The 13,540-nt window shown below is 34.3% G+C and overlaps 1 protein-coding gene across 5 annotated transcripts in view; it reads left to right on the plus strand.

The window, feature by feature from the left end:
- KCNT2 (potassium sodium-activated channel subfamily T member 2) overlaps window positions 1–13,540 on the plus strand; it is a 411,763-nt gene that overhangs the window by 273,835 nt on the left and 124,388 nt on the right. For all 5 annotated transcript variants that reach the window (XM_009191034.4, XM_009191039.4, XM_009191043.4 and 2 more), the window contains exons 17-19: window positions 3,970–4,183; window positions 6,753–6,858; window positions 11,124–11,296. In XM_009191034.4, the coding sequence (XP_009189298.2) occupies window positions 3,970–4,183; window positions 6,753–6,858; window positions 11,124–11,296 (493 nt within the window). The remainder of the gene's footprint in view (window positions 1–3,969; window positions 4,184–6,752; window positions 6,859–11,123; window positions 11,297–13,540) is intronic.

Below are 13,540 nucleotides of genomic sequence, written 5' to 3' on the forward strand. Positions count from 1 at the left end.
AGTATTTGTGATAAAACCTTAGTGAAGAAACAAAGATCCTTCATTCATAGAGCTTACATTCTATTATGGAGAAGACAGGAAATAAGCAAAGTATATATAAAAAATAAATATGTTACTTAATATGTTAGTGGGTTATAAGTTATAAAGGAAAAACTAAAAGAAGAAAACAGAGCTAGTATAGGAGATAATTAATTTTGGGAGAAGCAGAGTTTTAAATGAAGTGGCTAGTAGGCCAGAAGGTGATGTTTGAGCAGATACCCGAAGGAAATGAGGAATTAGTTCTGAGGAGGTCTGGAGAAAGAGCATTCCTGGCAGAGATAACAGCTGGCACAAAGGCCCTAAAGTGGGAGCCTGGCTGGGGTGCCCCAGGAACAGAAAAAGGGCCCTTGTGCCTCAAGCACAGTAAATGCTGGAAGAGTAGTAGGAGATGAGGAGGAACAAGTAGAAAGAGGCCAGATCCTGTAAGGATTATTTAAGTCCATATGAGGATTGCAGCTTCTACCCTCAGTGAAGTGGGAATTATTGCGAGGTTTTATGCAGAGCCATTGACCTGATCTCACCTATGCTGACTTGTTTTCGTACTCAACTCAGGCTGCTGTTGAAAATAAATGGTTTGGAGCAAGGATCAGACTATTTTCAAGTGGAAGTAGTAAGAAGGAGAAAATTCTGGATGTACTTTAGGATAATCAGGATTCCTTAACAAATGCAATTGAACTGTGAGAAAAAGAGAAGTGTGAATAAACGTAAGGTTTTTGGATTAAGCAACTGGAGAAAGGGAATGGTCATAAATTGAGAGGAAAGCCTAGGGGGAATGCAGGTTTTGGCGGAGCGGGGGGAGGTCCAGGGAAGATAAAAGAGTATTTTGGAACACCTTGAAGATGTCTAACAGGAAGTTAATGTAAGAGTCTAGATTTCAGGAAAGAGAGAGAGGCTGAAAAAGTAAATTTTTTATTTCTGAGCTTATGTATACATTTAAAGCCATAAGACTGAATGAAGTCATTGAGGAAATAAGTACAGGCAGGAAAAAAATAAAAGACAAAGAACAGACCTCTGCAGTATACTAAGATTAAGTGTCAGGGGGATGAGAAGAAACCAGCAAAGGAGACCAAAGAGGAGCTACTGGCAGGATAGTAGGGAAACCCAATGAGTCTGGTGTCCTGGAATCCAAGTGAGCTAAGTGCATCAAGAGAACACCATGGTAAGCCATGTCAAATGTTACCAATGGGTAATATAACGTAAGGACTGAGAAGTGTCAATTGACTTTAGCAATGCAATGATCATTGTTCACCCTCATGAGAATTGTTTCAATGGAGTGGTGGTGGACAATGCTAGATTGGAGTGCACTTGAGAAAGAATGGTAGAAGATAAATTAGAAACCATAGGTCTGGACAGCTCTTAAAACGTCTCACTGCAAAACGGAGAAAATAAATGGAATTGTAGCTTGTGTTGAAAGTACAAGCAAGTAAGAAAGGCAGAGAGATTGAGGGTTTGTATAATAGATTGTATGTAATTATAGGCCATGGAACTTAATTTAAGTAAAGAAGTGAAAAGATGTATTTTGGTTAAAAAAAGACTGAAAGGATAGTGGATTAATTAATTCTAATTCCAGTGAAAATCAAGAGGGAAAGAGCTGGAAAGTCAAGGTATAGGTGTCAAAGAGTGAGATGCCAGAAGGAGAGATGATGTGCAGCAAGTAATAATTACAAAAGCTAAGATGTGACCATGAGAGTGAATGACTGAAGAGTGATAGTAAAAAGAAAGCCATTACTAGAGAGCAGGACAAGGAGCTGAGTCTGGAATGTTGGAAGAATCATCTATGTGTATGGTGAAACTGCCAAAAATCAGGACAGACATTGTGGAGAGACTACTAATGATGCAAGAGCTAAACTGTCTGGGTGTATTCAGTTGCATAGGTATAGATATGGGGAATATGGAGAGTTTAACTTAACCAGGGTTCTATTTTGTCAAGAGGGTGGAATGAATCAAAAGTGTATCAAGGGATCCAAGGGTATATGCAAGAAAATAAATCATAATGCTTACACATGGAATTTAAGATAGGTAAGAAGAGAAGAGAGAACATCGAGGGAATGAGAGAGACAAACTCTGGTATCATTAGTAGAATTGAAATTCCATCTTGGTAAATCATAGCTAGTGTTGGAAAATCAGTGAGAATGACCTGAACAAACAAGAAATAGTGGTGGTCAAAGAGTGAATTTATAAAAATGTGTGCAACATTGTTTTTATTGGTTATAACAAAGTCTAATAAACTACTATGGAAGTGAAGGGCTGAGATAAGGTAAACATTTCTTCAGTTCATGTTATTATAATGAGGAAGAAGGTTGGAAGGTCAGAGATTTGAGGAAAGAGGAATTTTAAATAGTCGTGTGCTGCATAAAGACAATTCAGTCAATGATGGATGACATATACAATGTTGGTCTCATAAGATTATAATACCATATTTTTACTGTACTTTTTCTATATTGAGATTACCATTGTGTTAGAATTGACTGCACCACTCAGTATAGTAACATGCTGTACAGATTTGCAGTCTAGGAGCAGTAGGCTATACCATATAGCCTAGGGGCAGTAGGCTATACCTATACCAAATAGTAATAGGCTATACCATACAGCCTATGCACCATATAGCCTAGAATAGTGCTACCTCCTCTAGGTTTGTGTAAGTATACTCTATGATGTTTGAATATCGAATAAATCACCAAATGGTAGATTTCTCAGAACATATCCCCCCTTTTAAGCAACGCATGACTGTAATTTTTTCAAAGAATGGGACAGAGCAAAGACAACTTTTAGAAGGATGACCAGGTGCCACTGAGTGCATAAATGAAATGAGTAATTATGAAATATGATATCTTTCATCATTATTGTCTCCAGAAGGAGAGGAACCTCAATTTTTCATAAATGGATATTAAAATTAATTTTTAAATTTCAATAAAATTCACAAAGGGAATTGCTTCTTCCTCCTTCTATGCCTTGAGTGCCTCAACTATTCAATATCCTTAAGCCACTTGGGCTTGGGCTTGCCATTCTTACTACCTCCAGGTATTTCCATGACTTGTGTGTTCGTTATTGTATTTCAGGTCAAAAATCAAATGTCCTAACTTCATAGTGGCCTTCTTTCCTACCAAATAAAAATTCCATTCCTCTCCCTGCATGCTATTGATCATTATCTACAATTATCCATTTATTGGTCTACTTGCTACATACAGCTTTCATCTCGTAGAAACTTTTTGTCTTCTCTACAGATCTCAAGTACCTGGAACAGTGCTCCCCATATGTGGCACTCAATAAATATTCATTTAATAAAAAATAAGTGTAACACATTAGTAATTCCGATATTTTAAAAAGTGGTCACAAATCAATTACAAAAAGATAGCTCGATAGAAAAGGAAACTCTTGAACCCGGGAGGCGGAGGTTGCAGTGAGACGAGATTCTGCCACTGCACTCCAGCCTGCAGGATTGAGCGAGACTCTGTCTTCAAAAAGAAAGAAAAAAAAAAAGAAAAGAAAAGAAAAAAAGAAAAGGGGGGAAGACATAATGAAACATTCGCAAAATGGACATGGTCAGCAACAAAAGAATACATTTTAAATAAATATAAATTGAAACATCAGGATGTACTTTTTCACTTTAAGTTTTTATATACTTCAGGATTTTACAAATCTTATGTTTCATGATGTAGAACAACACTCTGCAAATACACTTTTGTGCAAATAGAGATTTTTTTGTCCAGGAAAATGCCCGCATGCAAAAGAAATACTTAGCTATTAGAACTAAAAATACACACACATAAATGTGTGTGTGTGTATATATATCTGTGTGTGTGGTGTGTGTGTGTGTGTGTATATATATATATCGATTATGTTCATTATATTTCATATTTCATTTAACCTTCAACACTAGTGATCAATATGGCAAACGCCTTGATAAATTTTCATGTTTTATTGTTTTAGGTACCGTGGCTATAGACTTGCAAGACACAAGCTGTAGATCAGCAAGTGGCCCTACCCTGTCTCTTCCTACAGAGGGAAGCAAAGAAGTAAGAAGACCTAGCATTGCTCCCGTTTTAGAGGTTGCAGATACATCATCGATTCAAACATGTGATCTTCTAAGTGACCAATCAGAAGATGAAACTACGCCAGATGAAGAAATTTCTTCAAATTTAGAGTATGTTCAGATACTCTGAGGAGTAAGATTACTGGGCTTTGTGCTAATGTCTTTAAGTATTTTCTTTAGGTACCTTCCCACTAGGTAAGGAGCTAATGATCTTTCCTTCTGAACATCATAGTATCATGCCTATATACTTCTACCAAAACACACTGCTAGTAGCCAGTATCTCAAGTTTCTGGCTTCAATATATATTTCCAGTCTCTTTTTGCTCTTAATGTTTTATTCTCAAGGAGGAAAAAAAGATATAAATCAGTGTTCTCAAGATATAAACTTCATTTTCATAATTGTATGCTTTTTATAGCATATTGTACTTTATACTTTGAATTTACTTTATTACACATTTGTATTGAAGTTCAATTATTCAATGAAATGAAAATGCAGCCCCCTCCATTAAGCTTTCCTTACTTATCTCAGCGTTCAGCACTTTCATACACTATGCATTAATTAATATTTTAAATGTATGTTAAAAAGGAGTACTGTTTCCCTTTTCTAAACTTCAATAATAATAGAGTATCAATCTATATAGTATTAATCACATTGTAGCCTTCAGTAGAGTTTGTTTACAGGTCTTATTCCACATATTAAATTGTCATTCTTCAGGAAAACACAGCAGTCCACAGCCTTGACTGTGGAGTCCTAAGGACATTGTTTGCCATGCCAGTTCCATTTGATATTGGTTATGTACAAGTGACTTTAATTAAAACAAAACAAAACAAAACAAACAAACAAACAAAAAAAACACTGGTGGCTGGGCACAGTGGCTCACACCTGTAATCCCAGCACTTTGGGAGACTGAGATGGGTGGATCATTTGAGGTCACGAGATTGAGACCAGCCTGACCAACATGGTGAAACTCCATCTCTACTAAAAATATAAAAATTAGCTAGGAGTGGTGGTGCATGCCTATAATCCCACCTACTTGGAAGGCTGAGACAGGAGAATCCCTTGAACTCAGGAGGTGGAGGTTGCAGTGAGCTGAGATCCTGCCACTACAGTCTAGCCAGGGTGACAGTGTAAGACTCTGTCAAACAAAACAAAACAAAAAAACTGGCCAATAATTCACCTGTAAACTCAGTGTAATTACTACTTCATAAAGCTATGAAGTGATTACTTGAGGTAATAGAGAACAAGTGCTTATGCCAAATCAATGTTTTGTGCAGAGTAAGTATTCAATTACTATTAATTACTATTAGTCGTAGTATGGTAGTATGGGTATTAGTGGCATTGGTAATATAATCTCTAACATTTCTTCCAGTATCTTTAAGTAATATTGAATTGAACTAAAAAGAACTTAAATATCATTGATGCTTGAAAATATTCTTTGTTTTAATTTCTCCCACTTAAAAAATTATTGTAAGAAAAGTTGATGTACCCACAAAACCAAATCTATTCTCCAAAGAAATTAATGGATAGAGTCCTCAAATATATTTGGAATCTAGGATGGGAACAGGGAGAGGTTTGGCAACCAGTGTCTTCACAGGAAACGGTGTTTTGGAATGCGATTGAAATTCTTTCTTTACACTTCTTAAAAATTGAGAGGTAATTTTTTTTTTAATTCTAGAAAAATGAAAGAGATGTTGCAGTAATTGCAGAGATTACCAACTTCTAAATTTACAAAATTTTACCCTCTAATTTTATCTCTCAGTCAATGAAGTTTATTTCCTGAAAACACTGATTTGCATATCTTCTTTAAGATAAAACAGTTTTAACTAGGTCTGAAATTTTATGACTTAGCAGGTAAATTTGTTAAAACCAAACACTCTTATTGGATAAGGGAATATTCACTAAATTTTATTTTGTTGCCTAATTTTCATTTATGCTGCTGCGTTTTAGAAGTTTCATTCTGAAAGTCAGTATAGCCGAAATATGCAGTTGGCTGTTTTTTAAAAGTCGGCAAGCTAAATGTCTCTGATAATGTTTTAAGCATGATTCTAACAGAAACCATGTTTTTAACCAATTAACTCAGTTATTGATCCTTTTCAGTTATGCATTTATGTCTACTGAATACAGATAGAGCAAATCATAATAATGCATTTTGCTTTAAATGTATGTTGTAAAAATTAACATTACTTTTTTTTTTTTTTTTTTTTTAATAAAAATCTTCTAAGCTGTGAGTTAGCAAACTTTTTCTGGAAAGGAACAACCAGTAAATATTTCAGGCTTTTTGACCCCTGTTGCAACTACTAACTCTGTTATCAAAGCACAAAAACACCTATACACAATACATACGTGAGTGAGAGTGGCTGAATTACAATAAACCTTTATTTATACATTCTGAAATTTGAAATTCATATAATTTTCACATGACATGAAATACTAGTTTGACTTTTTCCAACCATTTAAAAATACAAAAACAACCCTCAGCTTGCACAACCATGTGGTGGGTCATGTTTGACCCTGGGGCCACAGCTTGCCTACCTCTCTTCTTAACTACCTCTTTATCAAAATATAATTGCAACACAGAGTTATTGATTATAATGTTATTAAAACAGAGGAACATGTCAGTAACTTAATTTGCCAAATTTGCATGCCTTATCCAAGGGTAATATTTTGTGTTGTTTTACAGATATGCTAAAGGTTACCCACCTTATTCTCCATATATAGGAAGTTCACCCACTTTTTGTCATCTCCTTCATGAAAAAGTACCATTTTGCTGCTTAAGATTAGACAAGGTAAGTACTTGTTGCTGCTATTTTGTTCACAAAATAAAATTATAGCATTTTATAATGACATAATGTAAGTAATTTATACAGCATTTTGATTACAATATGTTTAAGGGGTATTGGTATTATCTTTTCCATTGTAAATTTACATAAAGTGGTCAGTTTTACTTTTTTAACTGCACTGATGATTACCCAAATGCTTTAGTCTTCTACTGAATTAGCCTAATGGATCTGCTAGTCATGTTGTTAAAGAGGAAAATAAGGTACCAAATCTCATCCCTACGAACCCTCAACATCCAAAATCTCCAAAAATCATTGTGGCCAAATGTGCATTATTTATTTTACCATTATTACTTTATATCTTGCTATGGAACCCCTTGACATGATGGGAAGAGTAAGTCCATGTGTTAGACACAAAGATTCGTTTATGACTAAAGTGAAAGCTCATATTAGAGTCTTGCCTAATATTTCCTTTCTCAAAGTTTTACTGTCATTTTTGGACCAAGAGAAACTGTCCAAAAGGTAAAAATTCTAAGAATGCTAGAGGTTTTATCTTTTTTCACAGTGCAACTATTGGGCTTGACTGGTATGAGTTTATTCTCTTGAAGAATAACAACACTGATAAAAGGAAGAACCTTATATTCACAGCCCCTAGAGATTCAGGTGTGCCACTAATTCTAACTAGGAACTTTTTCTTTTACGTTACATTTTGAAGTTACAGTTAAAATCTCAGCTCTCCACCTAGAAGTCATGTAAAATGGGCAACTAACTTCACCAAGTTTCAGTTTCCTCACCCATAAAGTGGGTATTATTTTAATATGAACCTCATAGGGCTCTTATAGGGATTATATAATTTAGTACATCTTTAATAAAGTGCAAGAAACTTAATAACTGAGTTGGTGCTTAATACATTTTGTTAATATTCTTGCTATTATTTTTTATATGATAAATATTATAAATTTTGACTGTTACTATCAATCTTGAGGCAGAAGACTTAGAGAACATTAGAAAATTCTTGACTTTATTTCCCTGAAGTTGCTTTAAGAATCTTTGTCATTACTCTGAAATATTCATCTGGGCCCATTGAGATGGATGATTCTGTCCTTCGAGACCATATTATATATATATAGGTTTCATTGTATATATATAGGTTTATATATATATATACATAGTGTGTATATATAGTGTGTGTATATATATAGGTTTCCGTATATGTATATAGGTTTCAGTCGAATGATATTCTGTCCCTCAAGACTGAATATATACATAGGTCTGGTTCAAAATATATATATATATATATATATATTGATCTTGAGGGACAGAATCATCCATCTCAGTGGACCCAGATGAATACATATATTTATATATTTACTTTAATATTATGAAGCACTTGACATTTCTGGCCAGCTATGCATTTTCAGTAACATTAACAAACCCTAAATTCAAGGCCCTTCCCCCACATTGACTCCTTTTAAGACTAATATTATTTATAATATTTTTGTTATTTTCTTTATGGATAAATCTTAATATATGCTTCAGTCACGACAAAACTTGGATTCACTTCTGGTTTTATTTCTTTTAATACACAGTTAAAATAGAAAAAATATTACGAGACAAAAAAAGTGGAAATAATTTATCTCCAAACAGGGATCCCATTCTAACTGAAAGGCTAAACTTTCAGAGAACAGGATTGGTGGAGGCACAATAAGAGGATCTTTTAATATCAAAATATTAAAATGCTTCATTTACCATATTAATGAAGCAAAATTTCTGGGTGTTGCTGATTGACTAGTAATACCTGGAATTATTGGTTACTTAGGTACCATTAGACTGATAGAAGGTGGTCTGCTATGTAAATGAGCACCCACTTTGGGATTATAGGAACAGTATGGGATTATGCAGCTGACTCTACTGTGTCTGTGAAGTGTGTGAGTTGGGATCGCGTTATCCAATTTATTCTGTGTCAGTATCAGTGGGGCTGGTGTCCTGGTCAGTGTTTATGAACACTAAATTCTCTGTTCTCTGCTCTTTGTTTCCCTATTAATTAAACTATTTCTAAATCTCCTTAGGGAAAGTTATTTTTTCCTTTGTTGCTCTCATAAATATTGACATCCTGTTGACCCAAACATCAGCTTAACACTATTCTTGTTGCATGCGTGATCTCTTTCTGAGTGACTTTATATTACTCCAGATTCTGCTTATAGTTCTCCAAGAACCCTTTCAATAAAGACTTGTTGCCCTTGTTCTTACCATTTCCTTTGTTCTCCATTCTTTCTTATACCTTAGAAGTTCCTTCTGGATTCATTTTCCTGCTTCCTAGATTACCATCTTTAGAAATTCTGTTAAAGAGATGCTATTGGTGGTGAATCCTTTTAATTATGGTTTCCCTTCAAATGTTCTTATTTTGTGCTCATTCTTGAAAGACGGTTTACTTTGTGTCCAAGTCCAGGCTACTAGTTTAGTTTTTTTTTTTCTTTTTTCTTTTAGCACTTTAAGGACTTTACTTACTGCCTTCTGTGCTCCAAATAATGGCTGAAAAGTCAGCTACCATTACAATTGTTTTTTTGTTTGTTTGTTTGTTTGTTTTTGCTGTTGTTTTTGTTGTTGATGTGGCTCTTTTCTCTGCATCTGCTTTTAAGATCGCATTTGGTTTTTCATCACATCTCAAAAACTCTCAGTCAATATTTGCTTGAATAAGGTATCTTTGATTCTCTCTTAGCTCTTTTTCAGATATTCTGATTAAGTAAATGTTAGATATTCTCACGATAGCTTCCAAGTCTGAATTTTTTCACCCTAGGTTCTGTTTCTTTTCTTCTCTACCTTTTGTTTTGGTTTCTATCTTCCATTCTGTCCTTCACATGATCCCTTTGGCTTTAAATAATCTTTTGAGTTACACTCTTTAGTTGGAGAAGATACAGAGAAATAGATTTAGATATTATTTTTAACATCTACCTGCTAGATGTTATTTTAAATAGACTCTTGTTCTTTTCTCATGCTTTAAATGCTTTCTTTTATTTCTTTGAACATGTTAAATGTGCACATTTTGTATTCTGAATTTAATCACAAAATTCATAGTCTTTGTGGGTCTAGTTATCTTGTTATGATTGTTTCTGTTTACTCATGGTGCCTTGTTTTCACCAGTGTTTTTTATTTTTTTTTATTAAAGAATAATGGCAAAGAATATTCCAGAAGTGTCTGAGTATGGTGGCTCATGCCTGTAATCCCAGCATTTGGGGAGGCTGAGGTGGGTGGATTGCTTGAGCCCAGGACCCCATATCTACAAAAATACAAAAGCAGTTGAGCGTGCTGGTGCCCACCTGTAGTCCCAGCTACTCGGGAGGCTGAGGTGGGAGAATCACCTGAGCCTGGAAAGTTGAGGTTTCAGTGAGCAATGATTGTGCCACCTCACTCCAGCCTGGGTGACAGGAGTGACGCCCTGTCTCAAAAAAAAAAAAAAAAAAAAATCAGAATATTCCAGAGAATTAACTAATCTCAACCCACATGAAGAGATCAGAATATTCCAGAGATTTAACTAATCTCAACCCACATAAATAAGAAATGCACATAAAGACATGTAAAAGTAAAATAGCAGAACATCAAAACAGTTCTCCATGCGTATCATTTAGCTGAAAATAATATTGGGTTAACAATGGTAATTCTGTCAAATTCTAGACTCCATGAAGTAGCAAAACGCCCTTAGCCCAACGATGAGTTTTTGATAATGCTTTGTTCTTGTTTTTCTTGGTGTTATTGGGTATTTTACTTTAGAGTATTTGCATCATTACCTTGCCAGCTCAACTATGTATGTAGACAGTTAGGGTTTTTGTTTGTTTGTTTGTTTCGTTTTGTTTTTCACTGTTTTCTTTTCTTCATCACTTTAAGCATTCGGTACTGGGAATGTTCCCCAAGTTATGTAATTATGATATTACTATATTTCTGGAAATGAAAGTCAGAGAAAATAAATTTGTAAAAGTGTATACCTCAATGTCTTCTAGCAGCAAGCTTTAGTTTACGATAGAACAAGCACACACACAAAATGTTGGCACTTTCAGCATCAAGCTACAAACCTGCAGTTCGTTTTCCTTGGCCATGCATACTTTTATTTCTTGCTGCAGGCTGCAGGAATGAGCACAGAGAAATGTAACTATTTTCAAAATTATTAGAAAATAAGGATTTACATGGTTAAATTTTACATTTTCATACAAATTAATTTTTTTTCCAAATTTTAATGGAGTATAAAAATGACATTTCAATGTATACTTTTTCTTCTGTAGAGTTGCCAGCATAACTATTATGAGGATGCAAAAGCCTATGGATTCAAAAATAAACTAATTATAGTTGCAGCTGAAACAGCTGGAAATGGATTATATAACTTTATTGTTCCTCTCAGGGCATACTATAGACCAAAGAAAGAACTTAATCCCATAGTACTGCTGTTGGATAACCCGTAAGTATATTTTAATATACACAAACAAGATAAACTGTATTTAATAGTATATTAATGTATATCAAAAATAATTGCCTGTAATATGCTGGTAGTATTTTAAATCAGATACATTATGGTACATGATTCATTGGGAGTTATATTCTGTGCTGTGATACAAAATGTATCATTGAATATGATTTTGTTTCATAAATACTACTTAAAACTGGGATATTCTGAGAATTTTATTTAAAACTGTTTTGCAAGTGGTCATCTACTCATAATACCACAGGAAACAGTCCACTGAAATAATTACTGCAATTTTCCTTAAATTAATCAACTAGCCTGACAAATCTCTGCCAAAACTGGACAATTTTTTTTTTGTCTTTCTAGAGAACCATTAATTATCAGAGAAGCATTTACTGATCCATTTTTATATGTTTTAACACAAAGCATCATCAGAGGTTATTATGATCGGACCATTGTTAAACCATACATTCTATGACATAGTGGAAGTAATGCTATACCATGTGCATTTATTTTGAAAATATTGGATTGGTTTACTTTTGTTAAATGGGACTACTTAAGCATTTCAAAATTCTTATGCAAATATAAATATGGGTCACTGAATGCGACGGTCAAAGCCATTTTATTCTAAAATTATAATATCCGTCTCTGTGACTGGAAATTAGTAGCAGGTGGTCTTCAGATTAATACCATATTTTAGGATTGTCTCACTCTCCTCATCCATTCTAATGTGATGCAAATGTCAAGATGAACTATTAATAAATGAGGCCAAATTCTGTTGCCTTGTCTCTGCCTTTCAAAATTATCAAAGTTCTCCTTAAGAGAGACATCTCCCCAATACATTATAACTTTATAGTGTTGCTTATTCTCACTATACCAATATCAAAATGCTTATTAATGCAACTTTCTTAGCATCATCATTATAAGAATAATCGACTGCAAAAATTTATCACACTTGTAGAATTTTCATTTGAAGAATTTTTAGATATGACTACTCAATGACGTTTTCTATACTTCTTTGGCATCTAAGGAAAGTTGAGGCATATTTAGGGTAAATGTAGGGGAACAGAAACTTGGACCAAATTTCAGAAGAAATAAAAGCTTGTTAAAATAAATTTCAGAACAATCAAAGTTGTGTTGTGGGACGGCCATGGCAATGCAGTGTTTGTAAATCACTTCTTTCAAACATAACCTTAATTCTGACGCATCTCTGGTAGGAAGCTCCAAGGAATTGGCTGAGCTGCCACACAAGAGATGCCTAACGATGTGAGTTCAAATGTGTCAGCTTTTGCCTTCTTTTGCTTATGATGAGTCCATTGTCCTGAGAGTGGAAGTTAAGACAACGGCATTTGCAAACATTGCGTTAGAGTAGCTCCATGTTGTATGGCTTGGATCAAACTGGATCAATTCAGGTACCAGGTTACAGACAGGAATATAGAAAGTGGATTGAGAAGAAAGTGGAACTGTGCTTACAGCATTGTTCTGATAGGACTAAGGACAAAACTGTACATTCCTCCTGTTTACACAGTTTCAAGATAAAGTTGTGTAACTTTATCTTGATAGATGTGTAAACCTCCCTACCAAAAATCAGTCTCTTCATATTTGGGACTGGAGTTCACTCTATGAACAGAGATGGACTCCTCATTTTCAATCTTCAGTCTTGCTAGGTAATCTTATCTCAAATCTCTTAAGTCTCCATTTTCACCATCACACAGGTGACAGGAGCTAAGCAGTGTTTTACTTGTATGTTTTATGTAGATTTTAGAGTCGCTATAACCAAATCAATCCCTTTCTGTTTGGTTTTGAATAAACAGGTTACAGAAATGTCTGATTATTGAATGACTGATTTATTTGTATATTAAGATTAAAAAATCAATTCTGTGTTGTTCAAGATTGATCAATGATCAATCAGATTGATCAATGATTGATCAATCACAGAACAATCTGAATACTCCGCCTCTGTTAATTACTGACAACCAGTTAGTATTTCTCTATAAACATATATGTGGCTTTTATCAGAGAATAATTCATATGAATAAGACCATAAAGATTATTCAATAAAGTTAATACTATTTACCTTTATCCTCTGTTCATAATTATAATGACTATTGGTCATTTACTACATGTCAGTCTTCATACTACACACTTTAATTTACATTTAGTTGCACAAGTCACATATTGACATTACAGTGATGATTTAGTCTTAGAGAGATGTGCCAAACAGTTTAAAATCTCAAATTA

Source organism: Papio anubis, chromosome 1 (genome assembly GCF_008728515.1).
Source record: "Papio anubis isolate 15944 chromosome 1, Panubis1.0, whole genome shotgun sequence".
Classification (NCBI taxonomy): Eukaryota; Metazoa; Chordata; class Mammalia; order Primates; family Cercopithecidae; genus Papio; species Papio anubis.